Genomic DNA, 19,354 nt, shown 5'->3' on the forward strand with positions numbered 1-19,354 from the left:
CAAAGCAGTGCTTTACAGTGCATAAAATTCATAAATGTTCTCTTGCACCTAAGTGAACTGTCCTTCGGGGGTTCAATCTTTTGCCAGCTCCCTGAAAAGTGTGATGTAACATCTGAAAGATGTAATAGGTAATAGGTAAAAAAAAGTAGGCAAAAAGAGGGCATGAATTTTTTAAACTGAGAGAGAGAGAGACTATGCAAGTGTGTGTCTATGTATTAACGGTTGGGGATATTATAAGAGTGACATATGCTCACATGCATTTTCCACCAAACTAACTAATTTTGACAAATATATCAACTGTTCTTCGGGCATCTGGAAAAATATCATGATAATTTCAGGATAAAAAAAAAGGTATAACTTTAAAATTCAGTGCTTAGAAACAGCTCTATTCTGAAGAAGATCTTTCATCTTTCCTCTGATTCCCCAGCAGAAGGTGCTTTTTAGTCTTATAGTGCCCTGGCAAATTTTAAACATGACATCCAAAAGTCGATACTTCTGATTAGGCAAAAAGTGTAAATTTAAAATGCTGCACACAAGTGAAAAAAGCATTTCAAAATTATCTATGATAACACCCTAAACAACAAAGTGAGAAGAAGACAGATAACAATGAACTGAGTTACACAGCATCTGAACCACAACATAAAAACACCTCCAGATTAAAAAAGTATTTGGCTGCTCAGGTTTTAACAGAAATTGCAACCTTTTTTCTGGACAGAATAGATTGTAAACATCCCTGTTTTCATTTAAAAGTCTTCATAAGTACAATTCCCAAACAAACAAAACAGCATGTTCCCTGGGTTTGCTTTCTAACATTGCAGGAAATGATTACAACTTAATGCATTTTCTTTGGCAAAGAAATTCTATTGCAGCTCTTGTTCTGTCTTGCTTATATGTGTACAGATACTGCATCATTTTGTTGGCTGTCCTCTTGTTCATACTTTTAAGCCTCTACTCTTTCTGAATAGTACTTTGTCAGCCTATAAAAAACCTCAAATAGCAGCAAAGAATCTACTGTAGCTTAAGAATCCAGTCGGTAGGGAAAAAGGTATCGTATTCTTTCTTTTCCATTTTTTTTCTTTAAAATGAAACTTGTAAACACCAACAGGATCCAGAAGGTGATCCAAGCAACTCTTAGGCTGTCTCCTGACCAACATTTCCCTAAGCGTTTTAAGTTCTGCATTATGAGGGTGCATATTCAAAGACTGGAGCTTTAAAATTGTGGATTGTTACTGAGTAAAGGCATAAATCCAGGCCCAAGAGATAAAAGTTTAACTGGTCAGATGATTAATGATCTGGACTGATGTGTTAATATCAATTTCCTCAGCTGAAGCCATGGATTATTATTGACCTGAATCACACACATGCTGGGATTGTATATTGCTGCAGCTTATACAGATAGGTAGGGACAAACTATGAAATCTTACACTTGTGCAAGTCCTTTAGATTTCAAAGTGCATAGATACAAGCGTTACTATTTAAAGATGAAATTCAGTGCTGTAGAGTCTTTTGATCCTGTAGCTCTGCTGATGATAATGGAGTAGGGGAACATTCATTCAATACTGTATTGGGGCTCAAAGAGCAGAATTCTGTTGTGCAGGGTTACAAAAACAAGGGGAGAAAATGTCTACTGAGATTTTTGTGAAATGAAACCTTTGTCCTGAAGAAATAAAAGGAGAGGATGACTGGATCCAAAGATGACTGCAAAAGAAATATAGCTTTGCAGTCACAGATACAGCTACCACTGACTACAATTTTCAACATGACATGGAGTTTCTAGTTTTTTTTCATTCTGCAAAACATAATAAAAAACTCTTAAGGCAATTGATGTAGGTTTTTTTCTTTAAAAAAAAAACACCAACATACAGAACAAACAAACAAATAAAACCCTCCAAGAATGCCAGCCTTTATAGAATTATTAAATCCGGAGGTAAAAATAGCAGCCATCATGTTAAGAGCATTCTGATTCTTTTTAACAGCTGATGCTCAAGAACATAAAAGTGCAAACTTGTCACAGACATAAGGAAAGCCTCTTCTGCCTACCACCTCAAAGCTATTTCCTAGAAGAGAAAGCAACAGAAATTCAGTTTCAGAATAGGAATAGGTGATAAATATGAAAGTTGTGAATGCTGGAGAACTAGATCTTGTGAATGCACTTTGTAAGTGTTTCACTGATATTTTACATACAGGTTATATCACAAAGAAAAGGTCCCAATAAAGGGCAGTGTTTAAACAATCAAAGGGTCATATGCCGAGCAAAATAGTGATGCTGTTTTTGTTTATAAGATAAATTTCTTGCTATGATTTGAGTTAAACTGCCATTGTGTTAATTATGTGGGCAATTTGGAAATGGCATTTCTGGAGTCTCTGTATGTGTAGAAGTTTTACGCAAGATTTTACAGGAAGTGCACAGTTACTCTTTGTATCTCCTTAGACGAAATAAAAACATCATGCAGAACAGCTCTTTACCTTAAAGGACACCTTTTCCAGTTCCTTCCCCTACTTCTCCCTGCCAAATCCAACCTTAGGATAGTCCAAACACTGTCTTCTGCTGTTGGTGGTAAAGTCATTACTCACTGCTCTTGGGGAGATAACAAGAAAGCAGCAAATACTTACTGCTGCATACTTATATCCAAAGCATGACATTGCCATATTAGAGATTTATGAAAAGTTCTCAACCTCTTATAAATCCGTGTAGGTAAATAAGTTATGTTGACATGCAGTCCCTAAAGTATAATGTAGCATGTTCCACTGGTAATAAACACATATAATACAGATCCTGATTAAAATATGTTCAATACCATAAAATATCTACTTCATCATGAACCACAATTTCAACAGAGTTATTCAAAAGCACGTCTTGATGTAAGCATCTTGTACTGAAACGAACATGGCTGTGGTCTCCCACATGAGGTCACAGTCCAATGCACAATGAATTTATTTGAATCGTAGACTCAAATACAAAAATATACAATAGTACACTTCCTTTATTTCAGGAGCAGCCCTCTGGCTTTTGCTGCAATGCTCCATCATGATCTGAGTGGGATTGATATACCAGTCTAGGAAAGGGCTGGAGTAATCACTTAAGGAATATTTTTAATATATTAATTAGTCCTTCAAATATTAATATTGTTTTAATATTGATAGATATTGGATTGATCTCTTTTGGAACAAGAATATGAGGGCCATGAATCTAGTCCAAACAAAGAGCATGACTTGATATTTTTTTCTGCTGTATGTAAGTATAGTTAAACATTGGAACAGATTCTTTAGGAAGATTATGTAGTCTCTTTCCCTAAAAGGTCTTACAAACAGATTAAAAAAAAAATATCTGTAAAGAATAGTTTAAACATCACTGTATGTGCCATATGTACCAATGATGGAGTTAATGCTTCTCAGTCATTACAGATGAGTAGTGATCTGTAAGATCTCAGAAGGTGTTCCATGACACTACAGCAAAAATATAACTGTAAAATAAAGCCAACACCCCACACACTTCCACACATGCATACAAACAAAACCACACAATACACACACACACAAAAGCTCAAGGGGAAGGCTACAGACAGGCATTTGAAGTTTACTCTCATTTTTATCAGGTTACAAAATGGAAACCATGAGGCAATGCTCAACAAAAAGTAAGGCTGATTTTGGTTTTTTTTGGAAAGGCTGGATGGTTCTTTGATTCAAGAAATGTTCAGAAACACATGGCTGGGTGACTCTGAAGGCTCTTTTACTTCTGGGCCCATCTACTATGACTTTCTGATTGTACTCTGTTAGGAAGGACATGAAGTGATACACTGTCATCCAGGAAGCACTGGAGGACCAGCTTTTGGCATCATATCCATAAAAGTAAGCATGAATTCAATATTTATGCCCCTTAAATTCTTGTTTTCTCCTTTAAGTAATAATCAGCAATAATCCTGACAGTACCCATTCAGTGATATATACCTATAAACAGACCAAATTGCCAACATCTTTTTCATTAATCCACTGTTTTAAAACATTCTTGCCTGAATGTATGAAGTATAAATGCTAAAATAAAGTGGAATATAAAAATAAAATGCAATATCTATTATTCATAGTTTACAATATGTTGTATACACAATGTCCTTGATATCAGCCAGTTCAGTGGTGACAGATTACAGTTTTTCCCTTCTGTCAAGAAACACATGGAAATTGTTCTGTTCAGAAAGACATCCCAGACAAAACAGAGATCCATTTCTTTGAGATGTATGTGTTTGATTTACCTTCATTGTCCCTCAGAGTAAAGTTGGGATTCAAAGAAAGCCCTTCATCAATGGAAAAATGGAACCTTGCCCCATTTGCAGAGTAATCTTTGTCAGTTGCAGTGATAGTCTGAATTACCTGAAATAAAAATTAACAGTGAATTTGTTGAAATTTGAACTTCACCCAAATAGTACCTGACCTCAGCAGGATGCTCAAACTTTGCTTATTTTAATTTTCTACTTGACTGCTGCTAAATTCAACTGATTAAATGACTGGGCCATTAGCTTGATTTCTCTAGCACGAAATATTTTAGGAACCACACTTCAGAGCTAGAAAAAAGCATCTAAAGCATCTATACTTTCTGACATTCTGATATGGTCAGGACCTGGTACAGAGATTTTCACCATTTGCATTGCATCCTGGTGACTTTCAGAAATACAGTTTCACCTAAATATCTGGTTTTATGGAGACAATATTCAGGCTGAACCAGGATGGTCTGTGTGGAGCATCATCTGCTGCTTAAGTAATAATTAGACGCACATCAATATGGTAAGAAAAATAATTGTTTAACCAAAACGACAGGAATATAATACCAGCTCTCTGTTTAAAATTCCTCTTAAGAATCAGTTTTAAATTGCTGGAGAACAGGAAGAATGGCAGCTACTCCTGGTTTTAGTTTGGTTTGCCCCAAAGGAACACAATTAGATGTAGCAACCATGTGTGGGAGAGGTATATTTGAAAGGTAGAACCTTTGCCTTCAAAAGCCCTGGTGGTTTTTAAAATTTACATTCAACTAAAATTGAGCTAAGCTTTTGGAACGTGTGACCAAGCAATATTTCTACCTCTGCTTTGATTTTCATGCTGGGCCTGGAAGCTCAAGTGCTAAAGTAGAGTTTAATAAAAGTTGTTCTTCTGATATGGGCAGTGAAGCCTACACAGACTGCTGCACAGAGCTGATAGATATCCTTAGGGAAATGTAAAAGGGAGAGGGAAGGTGCTCTTTTCATGAGAATTTTTCTGTTCAGTGTTCAGCTGTAGTCTGTCTGGACTGAACACTGAAGCAGAAACAGCGCTGGCTCAAGTGGTTTGGTCTGTTTTAAAACTAAAAGACAACACAGTTCTTAACTCCATTCACATAAGAGAAGCAAAGCTAGTACGTTTTAAAGCCAATGGAGTACAATGCTTATTCCATTGACTGTATACAATATAGTATATTATTTTGACTATATACACCTGAGACAGTTAACAATACTGAGGATAACTGTTGAGAATATTTTAAAAGTTTGTCGCAGTAGTTTTTTGCTGAACTGTAGCAGAATAAGATCAATCCAAAAGGTCTATAATCATGCAGTCTACCAAAGTCATGGCAATATTGTTGAAAAGGTTTGGCAAGAGCTAATAGTTCTCTACTGAATTTTGCAAAGGTGGCATATCTGTTATTGAAGCAACTACCATTTAAAAACAGAAATATAAAATTATCTCAGATGATAGATATATTTAGTTAATAATGTTAAAATGGTATGAGGCAAAGCAAGACAAGAAAAAGGTTGATGGAAGAATATTTTCAAGACAAGCAGTTTCTGTTATTACTCAAATACTAAAAATACTGTTATACACCATACATAGCTGTACAAAATTCAGATAAGACCTTAAAACAAGATAAGAATCTGTTAAATATTATTTATAAATCCTCAGTGCTGTTTATCAGTGAAATATAAGTAATTTTGCCACTCACCTTCAGCTTTTATTTGACAGCATAGTAGATAAATTTTCATCCTGTGCCCTCTCTTACATAAAACATTCAGTGACATTTTAGAGAATCTTGCTTCAAGAACATGCCATTTTGCAAAAAAGCCCCAAACTTTGATCAAGACCTCAGTGCCACAAGACTAGCATAAAATTTATTTGTTTTTAAGACTAATTTTAAAACTCAACAAATATTCTGTCTACATTCCCTGATTTCATACATGGAAGTTCAGGTATTCCCTGAACTCGCCAATATATGTAAAACATGTAGCACCAGATGGCATAGAAACCATGCTTTTCCATGTGGAAAATAGACATTACATGTGTAATAGGACAGGTCAAAATATTTTTGACAGAACTGTTTTTAAACAGAAAGTTCACACTCTTTCAGGAAAGGCCTTTGCTTTCTAAGAAAAATATTTCTAAGACATTCATGCAGAGGTGAGGAATAAAAGTGTGTGCGCTCTTGACACCCAAATATACTGTTAACCCTTTTCTAATTAATAGGCCAACTAATTAATGGACTATTAGCAGACATTAACATGCACCTTACCAAAGCTGATTAAAATAAAAATGTAGACACAGAACCTCAGCTGCTGTAAAGCTCGCTTGACAGCACTGAAACAACGAAACTGAAGAGTTACGCTATTTTCTTAAAGGCAAGAGTTGGCAAGAAAAGAAAGATTTCAAGAACAGAGGATAACTTATTGAAGAGGATAGAGAGCAGATGTTAAATTCTGCTCGGATCGTTTCAGAACCAAATCAATAAACAAGTAAATATACATACAATAAACTTATAGCAGAGGCGTTCCTTGCCAGCTAACACTGATTTCCTTTGACTATTAGTAATAACAGCATCCAGGGTGAGGTAGCTCGTGTTGACAGCACAATATTTACACACTCTGATTCTGAAAAAGTTCTTTTTGTGTGTGTGCATGTGCATGTGCACACGCTTGCGTGTTAATTTGCAGTGATGGATAGTGTCAGGGAAATGATATTTCACTACTGTCACAACTTTTTCTATTATTTGTTTAAACAGCATCCAGAAAAAAATGTAATCTTTGGAGAGCGGTAGTGAATGTTACTAGCAGTCAGACATTTTAACAGGTTCATATTCTGCCAGGACAAACACTGAACTTCAAAACACTCAGAAAGCTGTCAACACTTCACTCCTTCACTTTCCAGAACAAAGCATTTAAACTTTTTTTACATCACTATTTGCTCCCACTGTCTTAACAATAATACAACAAGTTGCTTTTGAAGCAAAGGAAAATTTCATTGTAAGTTCACTTTGTGGAAGTTTGCAAAATTTCATTTTCCTACAGTGACTAAATTTCACAATAATTCACAAAATCACTACATTTCTAGAAGTCAGAGTTCTCTGGGTCTGGATACCATGTAAGCTCAAATCACAGCTGCTTTATCTACTTTAATATATTAGTATCTACAAGGCTTCACCTGGAAGCTGTTGGAGATAGTTTATCTTCTCAGCAAGGTGACTGCTAAGGGAATAAAGCTGTCACTTCAGTGTGGAAATGATCATCATCTCACAAGTATTTTCTGCTTGAGATGCCTTAGGGGGGTTCATTTAAACACTTAAGTCCTAAGTTTTATTGGCTTTTTTTTTATTATTTTAAAGTAAATAAATTGAGCTGTGGAGGGAAAAAGAAGCAGGAGACAGAGGCTGTACAAATAAATGATACTGTGATTTCTCTCCGTAGAAGCCTCTTCTGAAAATAAACAAGAAAACACAAAAAGTCTTCCAATGACCAACTATTGGTTAGTTTATCTTGCACACAATAAATCCAAATTAGCCATGCTGTGGAAAGAAATAAGGACTCTTACTGGGCAGTGCAGGGCTGGAGCCCAACCCCAAAGTACTAGTCACGCAGAAGTGCCTGGCAGTACCTGACAGAATTTGTTCTTTAGTGATAAATCTTATGAATCATTTACACAAGCTGATTGATAACTCGGAGTAAATACTGCCTTTTCGGTGATTCAAAACCATCAGGCTGGTCATGCTTTTTAGCATATGGAACACTTGTCTTGTTCTGTAATCCTCATTTATTTGTCCCTCCTTAACATTTTTTGAACACTGTCATTTTCTTTCTTAAACAAGACAGTAAGATCTTCTGAGTAAGAGCCATGTACTTTTGTGTTTTGTTTTGGTTTTGGTTTTTGTACACTGCAATGGTATCACAATCTTTTCCGAAGCCTTGTTGTGCAATGAAAAGAAAAATTAGTGTGTGTCATGTACATAATGGAGTCCTGTTAAAAGAATACAGCAGCCTGATGATCCAGCCTTTCATGTTAACTACTGCTTGTAGAGTCCTTCATGGTAGCATTAATCTTGGGTGCTAAACGGCAATGCTAGAGGTCAGGAGTCATTCACGCTTGCAACAGTAGCTCAGAGAGAAATACAACACAGACCCATTTCAGGAGCAAATGGGGTTATAGTAAAACTTATTTTGTCCTTTAAATATCTCTCTCATAAATCTACATTTGCAAAGCTACTATTGGAGAGTTAAAACTTTGCTAATAAGAAGCATTAGCTACTCCAACACTGCCCCCAGCAAACAGAGCATTTCTGAGCTAGCTCCACTGCATGCTTTATCTTATTATTAATTATAACAATTATTGTTAAATTATATAATTTAAAAAAAAATCAGAATATGTTGAAAGCAATTGCAGTTAATGCTTAAGAGATTTTATCTTCTCTGTTTTTTTTAATTAGTCTTTTACAAGTTCTAATTGTCTATTTTGCTTTATTTGAGGTTTTCAGGACATTATTTTTACTTTAATAAGCATGTTAGTAAGAGATATTCAGTTGAGAGACAGACCTACTTAGATTTTCAAAAGCTTTGAGTGAGGTGTCTCCATAAAAGCACTGAAGAAAATTATGCAATCATGAGATAAGAGGGAAGGTTCCTGCACAAATAATTGCTCGAAAGACAGTAAATAGGGCCTCTTTTGTAAACTGGCTATTCCACAAGGAAAGGAAGTCACAGAGGTTTCCTGTTCCATGCAGATTTATGCCAGGTCACTTGTTGGTCAGTGTAATATAAACACCTTATAAAGAGTATGAATAATCAGCCTATTAAATCTACTTATGATACTGTTCAAGAAAGAAAAGAGGAAGGGCTGACACTAAAGACCACCTGATACTCCGGAGGCCAGGCAATACAAAGACAGGTGAAATTCATTATACACAGACATAGAGTCTTAATTTCACATACATTATGATGATCTCTGAGCTGATCATGACTTCTAACGATATTGGTGTTATGGCAGGCAGTTTTTTGCATTCAATGCTTACTAGTGGTTAAAAAGCAAAGCCACTGTTAGAAATTGCTAGGAAAGGAATAAAGAACAAAGCAGAGATTACCATATACTATGAAGCATAAACTACTATAAGAATTATAAACCACTGCATACCTGCATCTTGAATCTTGATTCCTCATCTCAAGGTGAATAGAGAGGAATTGGAGAAAGTTTAGAGGAGGACAAGATGAATGATCAAAAGTCTAGAAGGGCTTTATCACGTTTTGTACAAGTTAAGTAGGACTCTTCAGTCTGGACAAGAGACAGCTGAGGGGCAATGTGCTAGAGATTTATGAATGGCACAGAGATAATAAATAGGGATCAACTGCTTGCTCGCTCTCTCTCTCTCTCTCCCCCAACACAAGAACTGGTAAATATTGAGTGGAGACAGCATAGGAAGATAAAAAAAAAAAAAAAAAAGCGGGGGGGGGGAAAGGTGGTAGGTCTTCCTGAAACATGCAGTTGAACTGTAAAATTCCTTGCCGCATGAGGTAGCAGATATCAAAAGTTTGTTTGCTGTGGAAAAAGCTAGACAGATTCATACGAGATGGTTGTTAAGGGATTACTAAAAATACAGAAACACCAATTGGATCAGGAAATAATCTGCAAATGTTCTGAAACCAGGTAAGTACTTGGCGTAAGTATCATGCACTTTATATTGCTCTTTAGGTGTAAGCTTTTGGCCACTGTTAAGATAACTCTGGCCAGCCTATAATCTGATGAAGTACAGCATTTTTATAGTATCAGTGTTAAAAACAGAAATATGCCACTATGCATTTATGTACGCTGCTTTTAAAGATTTGATGAGAAAAAATGTTATTACTAGTAATACATTCCTCAGGAAAGACATGAGCTCACAGTTGCAACTTACAACCTGAGTAATAATGCAAAAACAGCATAGAGTGCTGGGTAAAAGCTCAATTGGTGCAAAAAGGCAAAGGCACTTGGTAAAATTGTCAAACCATGGACTGCAATGAAGTGCATCAATCACAGGAGCAGCGGCTGGAATGTGATTCTGCTATTCAGTTTCAGTTCTGACCCTCCCCATGCTCATAGTCGTGAAAAGCCCGTTCAACATCTTTTCCATAATGACCCTGCACAGACAAGGGCAATCAACATGCAAAAAGTGAGGATGGCAGCCATGTTAACCAGCCATTTCACTGAGCTGTATTTGAAACCTTGCTACCATGTGGCACTTAGATGAGAGATGTTAAATCTGCTTCATCCATTGTGTTCAGGATAGTGACTTGTCAAATTCCATCACTTATCTGACACGATTAAAGTTTTGCCTATCTTTACTGAAGATAGTTTGGATATTTGTTTGCAGTAACAAGAAAGATATAGTCAATAAATTCCTGAATCATCTCCCTCCAGTCTAATATGGTTAAAAAGTTGAATCAAATGTGAAATACAAAAATGAAATCAGGAAGAATTGTGACTCGTGTTCCCCAAATCAAAATTCTTACCTATGTGGTATTAACAAATAAAGTAATTCGTCTTTCTCACAGGGAGAAAGATAACTGTGAGAGTTACCTGACCAGGCTTTGCATTCTCACAGACAACTACATCATACTCTCTGGCGAGCTCTGGAGGGTTGTCATTGACGTCCAGGATTCTAACACCAACTGGGACATGGCTCACTAGACCAGGATTGTCTGCAAAATACACAAGGGGGTATTAAGCCTGTTGAAATATTCAATATTCCATGACATCCTCAATTTAAACATGGTTTCTTAACACAATAACTGGATGAGAGCTAGATACTGCTGCAGAAATTTAGGTAGCAAGATACTAAAAGATGTTGCTTGCTCTGCTTCATTAACTGTTTTGAAAAATAATTAAAAAAAGACTGGAAAGTATAGTATGAGCCTTAAGTCACTGTTATATCTATAAAAATGCAAGTTACTTTGGAACTGAAGTAGGAGAAACCTGCTGGAGTTATTGCATACTGTCACACTGTATGCTAAGAAATAATCAATTGCTTTGCAATGAATGTGAAAGTGTCAACACAGTATTGAACAAAATCTAATATGAAAAATATTAAAAACATGTCTTATTCTCAGTCCCTTAAAGAGTTTAAGAAATAAAATACCAAAACAATAAGAAAATATGTATGCATAGGTACATATAAACCTTTTCCAAGCTTGAGTTCAGCTTCTTCACAAGTTATTATGCTATTACACAAAGCAGTTAATGAATCTTGCTTTAGCAGTGACGTACCAGTAAGAAAACAATGTTTAAATAACCATGTCTTAGGATATGATCTATAGTTGTGTGACAGCTCACTCTCAAAAAGCACACAATAAATAGAATCCTTTCAGTGAGAACACACTTTCCATGATAAAACAGAAAAAAACCCAAACAACGCATTCTTTTTAATCCATAGTTCCCTTGTTCTTACTACAAAGTATTAAGAAAATTTTATTTTGTTGAATTATACATTAACACTTTTTACAATTAGCTAAAATACACCTTCTGATGTCTGTATAAGTATTGGTCAGTTAGATGACAAACCTCATTTTACTTTACAACTGTTAAATGAAACTATCTGTAGAAGATAGCAAAGTCAATCTTTCAGACGCAACAACATGGAAGAATGGGGTCTTACAGATCAACATTTTAAAAGTGCATGTCCCTGTGTGTGCTCATGAGAAGAAAAAGAATAGAGAAACATTAGCAGCCTAAACTTCATCTTCCTTGGTTATTTTGATCTTAATTAATCCACACTGTGTTTCTGTCAAAAAAGGGTCACTTATAAAATGCCTTAGATTTGTCACACCTTTAATGGCCTCATCTTAGAATTCTGAAAAACACTGATTAGACACATATTTGGATTCAAAGCCACTAGTAATGTAGCCTCCCAGTGAAAGAATATTTGAGAATGTTGAAGTTTCTTTTGACAAAGTGAGAGATATATCCTACTCTGTTTTCACCTGGGATACTAGTCAAAGAGCATGGGGTTTAGAAGTTCTCTTCATAATTTTCACATTCTCTTTTTAACTAGTATGTCTATGTTCACCTGATGATTGTAATTCACTTTTGGAACTTAGTCAATTATCCCCATAAAATGTGAATAGAAAGGAGATCAAAAAAGTCAACGGAAAAAGACTTGACTTAGATAATATAGGAACATCTATTCCCAATTATCATTAGCTTTAGAAGTTATAAGAACACACTCAGAAGACAGTTATAGACTTGCAAATTTCATTTTATTGCTGAAATTTTCCTTGACTGTTGGTATTTTCTGTTTTACCCTGAAACTATGGATATCTTTATAACAGGTGAACTAAATTACTAAAGTAGGCTATCTCAATTGTGTTCATGTAAGACTGAGGCTTTCCATTACTATCTAGAAAACACTTTTAGTGGAAAACTTTGAGGAATGTTAAAATGCTGGGAATATATGACATGAAGGTGAGGAAGACTGACAGCTGCCAGTTCACTAAGCTGTCGGGAGAAAGGAACCTATTCATCTACCTTTACTCTTACGAGTGAAGGAAGCAGTCTTCTCTCTAGGAGACCCTTTACAGTATGAGTATTAACACAAAAAGATGTTTGATCCTCCCCTGGAGGTAGGTCATGAGATTGTGCAGAACAGCAAAAGCAGTAGATTTTGAATACCTATTCCTCACTGAAATATAGCTTGCGAACTCATTTAGATAATTTCCTCTGACAATGTCATGAGACAATCCAATTACAACAATCCTGTAATTACAATTACAGAACATGATATATAGCAATAGATGATCTAGAGATGATCTACAACTCAAAGGAGCTTTGTTCTTGAGGCTTTGTTCAGGAAGTTCTCACACACAGTTTGTGAGGTATGTGAACTAGGAAGTGGTATAAATTAAAGGAAGGACACAAAGCAGCAAAGAGAGAGCACATAAAAGCATAGGAAGGAGTTGGAAGGCAGAGATCACAGTAAAGGGTTAAGGATGAATAAATCCATTTGGGAGTGGATTCATTAACTCTAGTGAAGGAATTGAAAATTTCAATACTAGAGAAATCCTGAAGAAGCTTTTGCCAGCAGCAAAAAAAGTTGTGATTATCAGATAATCATAGGATCACTGAAAAACCTTATTTGGAAGGGACTTCTGGAGGTCACCGGTCCATTGTCTAGCTCAAAGCAGGGCCATCTTCAAAGCTATAAGGGGGCATAATACCTCCAAGAAGAAAGGAGCAAAAAAGCAGGAAGAGCACAGGGCAGAGGCAGAGAACTGTTCTGTAGGTCCAGCATGTTTGGAGTAGTTACTGGGGAAGGAAAATTAAACTTTTTAGTTCAATGTATGCAAAAAAAAAAAAGTAAATATTTCTGTTTCAGTACGGTGTATCAGACTTCTTTGCCCCATCTTGAATGTGTCTTCTTGTACGCCTTTCCTACTATGCAGTGTGGTCTGTTAAATCTGCATTATTTTCACAAAGATTTCATGGAGATTCAGGGTTTACATTTATCTGTTCTGCATCTTTGCAGTACAAAGCATTCATAAATACCTTACCAGTTCAAGAGTTCTTAATGCACAAGGTATTATTAGTAGCTTTCTGGAAGCAGTTACCTCATGGGATCGTTGATAATTGCAGACAAATTTCCATATGGAAAGCCTACTCACTACAAAATGCTAATAGGGAAAGTATTAACACTACCAAAACAGTCTTGAAGTTTGTCAGATCGTATATACTACATAGATGTGCATGCAAGATGATAGCAGTTTGTAACGGGGGGAGGGAATGAGAATGAATTAAGAGGGACCTTACAAGGTTTTTTCTTTTTAGGTTTGGTTTTGTTGTTTATTATAAAATAAATACAAACTCCAATCTTTTTCAGGTGTACAGCTTACCTGCAATCTCCAAAACACCCTGATAACTGGTTCTTTTATTAGTACATTTTTATTAATTAGACACATTTCTTGCAGCAGTTTGTCGGATTTCCAATTTTAAGATAATCAGTGCTGACATATATTTCAGGCCTGCGCATTGTAAAATAGCCAGATCTATTCTGTGTCCTATTTGCATTATGCCTCAAGAGTAGATTTTTCAAAGTGAATGCTCACTGTTTTAAGGGGTAACTGAAGCAGAAACATTGCTCTGATTCACCTATGTTAGGGACTTGCTTTCTTATGCTTGAGACTTTTCCCAGAATAAATAGTTCTTCTGCCAGAATAATTAATATCTGTAAAGTGAATTAACTTTATTGAATATCAACCTCTGCACCAGCAAGTCCTGTAAACTTACTGAGTCCCTATTCCCTATCAACAGTCAGTCTGAAGTCTTGAATCTTCTCTTCCATTAATTTCTGTGAGCAAACTTTAAAACCCCTATTTAAGAAGAAAGCTTTTTAATACAGCTACTGCTGTATTAAATACAGTACTGCTGTCTGAGACTTCCTTTTCATATTAACAAAATTCCCATAGGCTTTATGAAAATAAAGAATAACAGTCCTGACATTTCAGGTTTTTCTTTTTGTTTGTTTGTTTGTTTTTTTTTTTAATGTTAGACTGGTATAGTTAAACAGTTATTACTACAAAAGCTGAGTGAGTAATTTAACCCAGAGACAGCCTGTACTACTTTAAAAGTGTGAAGGATTTTACAAAAAAAAAAAGAAAAAGGAATAATTTACATGTTTTCATGACCTAGAACAAAAATTTTCACCTAGCTTAGGATCAGAAAGAATGTCTATGCTTTTGCATGATCAATATTAAATATTGATCTTAATTGGTACAATAACAACATTTTGTTCTCATTTTGACATCTTTTCAAGACCTTATGAGGCAAGCCAATACTTAGGAAGTTCAACCAACTATCTCTTCTGGTACTTTTTTAAAAAGAGGTAGAAGGTACTCATCACACTTCTCTAATAATTAGTTTTGACACATTAGAAGACTAAACATAGACATAGAAAGGATAAAATATACAACAGAAATTGAACTAAAATGATGAAGGAGTGTCTAATATGTAAGTGAGAGCAGTAATATTCAGAAAACGCTGCATTAAATTCAGAATGGTGTATATGTGATAAACTAAAGTTTCTGGCAAGGAGGAAATTATGCAGAACCTAGTAACTGTAATGTTCTAGTCTGCTTTTTTAAGGTAGTGGGTACTTTTAAATATTGTTACATGAAGTTGGCTAGAAAATATTTTGTTTCTTTCTTTGAGCAAAATTTTACTTTTCACTGATGAACGCAAACCTGAAGGCACTGATCACTTCTCTTGGATCATGCTAGTAGTGGTAGCAACTGCAGCAGTAGTAGGAATAACAACACTGCAGCAGACTTAAAACATTTAGCGCTCTCAAGTGCGCAGCTCCCTCTGCCTTAATGCAAACAAAATTCTGCTGCTCATAGACAATGCTGATGCCCACATCCTGAGTGGATCGGGACACCACAAAATGTACTGGGTCTGTGGCCAGAAACATCAATTTTGAGATTCTGGTACTGATTCACAAAGCCCTGAACTTTGTAATCTTATCCCAAAGATTGTCTCTTCTTTGGGGACCTACCTTGTAGCCAGGAAAAGCCATACCCTACACCACCTTTAGATTACAACATTAAGAATATCTTCATCATACCTTTCCCCAAAGAAACAGAGGAGAAGAAAATCCATCATGCCCAGAAGCCAATGACTAAACCAAGATAAACAGGGAAATAGGCATCAGACTTGGAATTAGAAGCATCACCAGCTGCCTTTGGACAACTGTGGGTTTTTTTAATAGTTTTGTGTAGACTTTCCTTGTTGCATTGATAAATACATTTAAAAGAATGGCAGATTCTGCTACAAATCATATTATTGTGATTTTATGGTCCATTAGTAGGCAACTAACTTGCCAAGGCTGAAAACAGACTGTGTATCATTGGAAAGTTTGGACAGGGTGCTAGTATTCTGTCTAGCGCTGCACCATTAAATATCACCTACCCAGTTTGTCACTAATCCATGAGCAAAATCTTAAATCTCAGACCTTGTAGTTTTTAAAATCTAGGTTAATCTGGTCACCATTTAGGAAAATACATTTGTGGTAGTCTCTGTTTCTTGAAAAAATAAAGCAATTGTTACCAATACCAGAACTCTTTCTGAAAATGAGCTAGCAGGCAAAGTGCAAGTGAAGGCAAAGATGAAGAATGAATGTGATTTTTTTCTTGGTGGGGGCAGGGCTTAGAGTAACACCTTTATGTCTGGTTCTGTAATGTATCTATAGAGATAATATATATAGCAAAACAATACTTAAGACAAAATTTCCCTGTAGCGGTGTTAAAAAAAATCAGAGAATTTCATTATTTAAGTGTACTCTGTATTGTTAAAAAAAACATTGGTTGTGAAGAAAGAATTATAGACTGAAAACCACTATGAGGAAATGTTATACTTAGTTTAAGAAAAAATTCACTTCAAGGAGAAAATAAGACACAACGCTAGCAACAAACTCACTCGTATTAGTCATCCTGCTGTCCACCAGTTACAGAGGGTTAGGAGATTATAACATTGTTACAACACCTTGTTGTGATTTAGATTACTTTCTTTCAGATCTTGAAAAGAGTCTCTTTTACTAAAAATTAATAAAGTGACAGAAGGCATTAAAGTTATTCATGATTATGGGAAAAAGTTTAAAATAAGAAAATAAAATGTCATCAATTCTTGTTCTTTTCTAATTCTTTCAATGTTATATGCCAGGAAGATATTACTCCATAGACTTGTTTCCTTCAGGCAATGTATAAGTTGTCTTCATGTGTTTCAAAATAAACAGAAATGAATTGTGTATTTATGTCTTTTGATTTTACTTTTTGTAGAATAAATCAGTGTGCCTCTTAACAGCATTAACAGGTTTATTCTGTTTACATCTCCACCCTTTCTCCATATGACAGTCTCATGTAGTGCTATCAGCAGAAGTAATGCGTATTTTAATCTCCTACCAAAATCTTTTCTGACACAATGAAACCATAAAACATGAAAAAGAACTCGCAAATTCTTCTCATAACTTGCCGTTCACTGATGGCAATATGAGGTGGCAATATCCCTGTGCACCTAAAGAAAGGATATAATTGCACCTCACTCTAATTATATACTTTATCTGTTCAATGTAATTATAGGGCTTTCAATATTTATTCAAAATTTCAAGGAGTTTTACATGTCACTTCTGCAAATTATTTCTCTCTGTGCATCCTGTTTTCCTCTGAATTGTATAACTATATCTTTCTGTTATTTTTATGTTTCTACCAAAACTTATTGACAAAAAAACTGCTTATGTTATAATTAGAACATGCACTTTAACGTTTTTACCTTAATTCTTTCAAGTTAACTGTTCCAAACTTGTATTCTTGTGAGCTGTCCTTCCTTTTTACCTATTTTAATTCTGAACATGGTTTATTGGGCCTCTGAAAATATCTCTGAAAGTTATTTCTTTGTGCAGTTTTTGTAATGACTGTATTTTCCTGGGATCCTTTTAATACCACATCACAGGGTATTGCGTATTTTTTCAGTGAGGTATTGCTCTAACTCAACTTCAGGATCTTATTCCTTGAAGTTAATATGAGGACTATGCATGGAGAAGCAAATAAAGAAGACATACAAGCAAAGACAACTATCTTTGGGATTTTTTCCCAATATCTGATTGTGCCTGATAGCTTTGGAGATTTTTGTTTTGTCTGTGAAATAATTGCATAATGATGTCTCTTAAGTATTTGGATTTCTAATACACTGTGGTTCAAAGCTCAGCATGTGCAATATGCTTTCATGTGGTCATTTTTTCATTGTCTCTCACTAGTATTTCCTTAAGTCTGGGGAATCTGACAGAACCTGGCAGGTACACTGTTATTTCAGTTCTCCTGTTCTCCTCAGCCTCTCCACAGCTTTACAGATTAGGAACTGTTTATGGACCCTTCAAAGAAGTTTCTGCATTCATTGCATTCAAGTTGGTCCTTTAGGTAAGTAGCAGGAAATTATCTGCTTTTCCATTCTCAGCCATCACAGAGCATTTTGGAGACACTCAGGAACACCACAACTTCATCCCAGAAATCTATTTTACACACTGGTATACCTACCAGCTGCACAAGAGAAATATCTGAAAAATTCCCAATAGAAAGTATCTTCTAATTCTCTGAAATATAAACTTTTGGATCTGCCCTGAAATATAAGCACTTACCTTGCTTTCAAAAAATAATGTTTCTTATTACAACCACAGATATTCTTATTATCCATCTGAATGTCCAGTACTTTATGAATCCCAGTAATCCCTTGATGTTAACATCATCTGAAAGCCACGTCTAGAAGCTGGTTTGCTCTGTGTGTATTGAGCAGATATTGAACACACTCAGCTCAGTTCTTAGAGTTAATATCTAAAAGGAGTTTCCTGACACAGTCTTCCTAAGTAGAAATTTCTAGTAGAAATTTCTAGTGAAAGCTATAATCCTCACTTTGATTCTCAAATCAAGACATTCTCCTATTCCTTCAGTCATCAGGGTTTATTTGTCCCTGCAGCCTTTATTCCTTCTTATTGAGCACAAAGACTTCAAGGATACTATTATTTGTCCTATTTGCAGCACCGCTTTGAAAACTTCGAAGTACATGTTTATTTTGCTAATTGAAATTGGCTTTAGAACTGGCAGAAGTCCATCCGTTTATATTTTAGTGTCACCTTTCTCTTGCAAGGGGCTGTGATTTAGGGTTTTGCTGTTATTGTTGCTTTTGCTTTTATTATCATCACTACTATATGCTAGAGAGAAACCTTAACTGAATCACCCACAATTAATTTTACAACCACGTTTTCTCTGAGAATGCATCACTATTTGTGAGAAATTTGTGAGTTCTTTTTCTTCTGCACAGTCAACACACAGTTCTCAGTATCACAAAATCACAGAGTGGTTGAGGTTGGAAGGTACCTCCATAGATCAACAAGTCCAACCCCCCTGCTCAAAACTGGGTCAGCTAGTGTACATCGCTTTGGGCCACCTTCAGTTGGGTTTTGAATATTTCCAAGAACAGAGACTCCACAACCTCTTTAGCTGACCTGTCTCAACTTTTGACCAATCCCGCTGTAAAAACATTTCTTTTCTTATGTTTAAATTGAATTTTCTGT

General features: G+C 35.6%; 1 protein-coding gene across 1 annotated transcript in view; it reads right to left on the minus strand.

Annotated features, from left to right (window-relative positions):
- Window positions 1–19,354, minus strand: part of CDH18 (cadherin 18) — a 206,140-nt gene that overhangs the window by 17,954 nt on the left and 168,832 nt on the right. The window contains exons 9-10 of the mRNA XM_064443422.1: window positions 10,828–10,949; window positions 4,248–4,365 (exon numbers count right to left, since the gene is read on the minus strand). Of these exons, the coding sequence (XP_064299492.1) occupies window positions 4,248–4,365; window positions 10,828–10,949 (240 nt within the window). The remainder of the gene's footprint in view (window positions 1–4,247; window positions 4,366–10,827; window positions 10,950–19,354) is intronic.

The sequence above is a fragment of the Phalacrocorax carbo genome, chromosome 2 (genome assembly GCF_963921805.1).
Source record: "Phalacrocorax carbo chromosome 2, bPhaCar2.1, whole genome shotgun sequence".
Classification (NCBI taxonomy): Eukaryota; Metazoa; Chordata; class Aves; order Suliformes; family Phalacrocoracidae; genus Phalacrocorax; species Phalacrocorax carbo.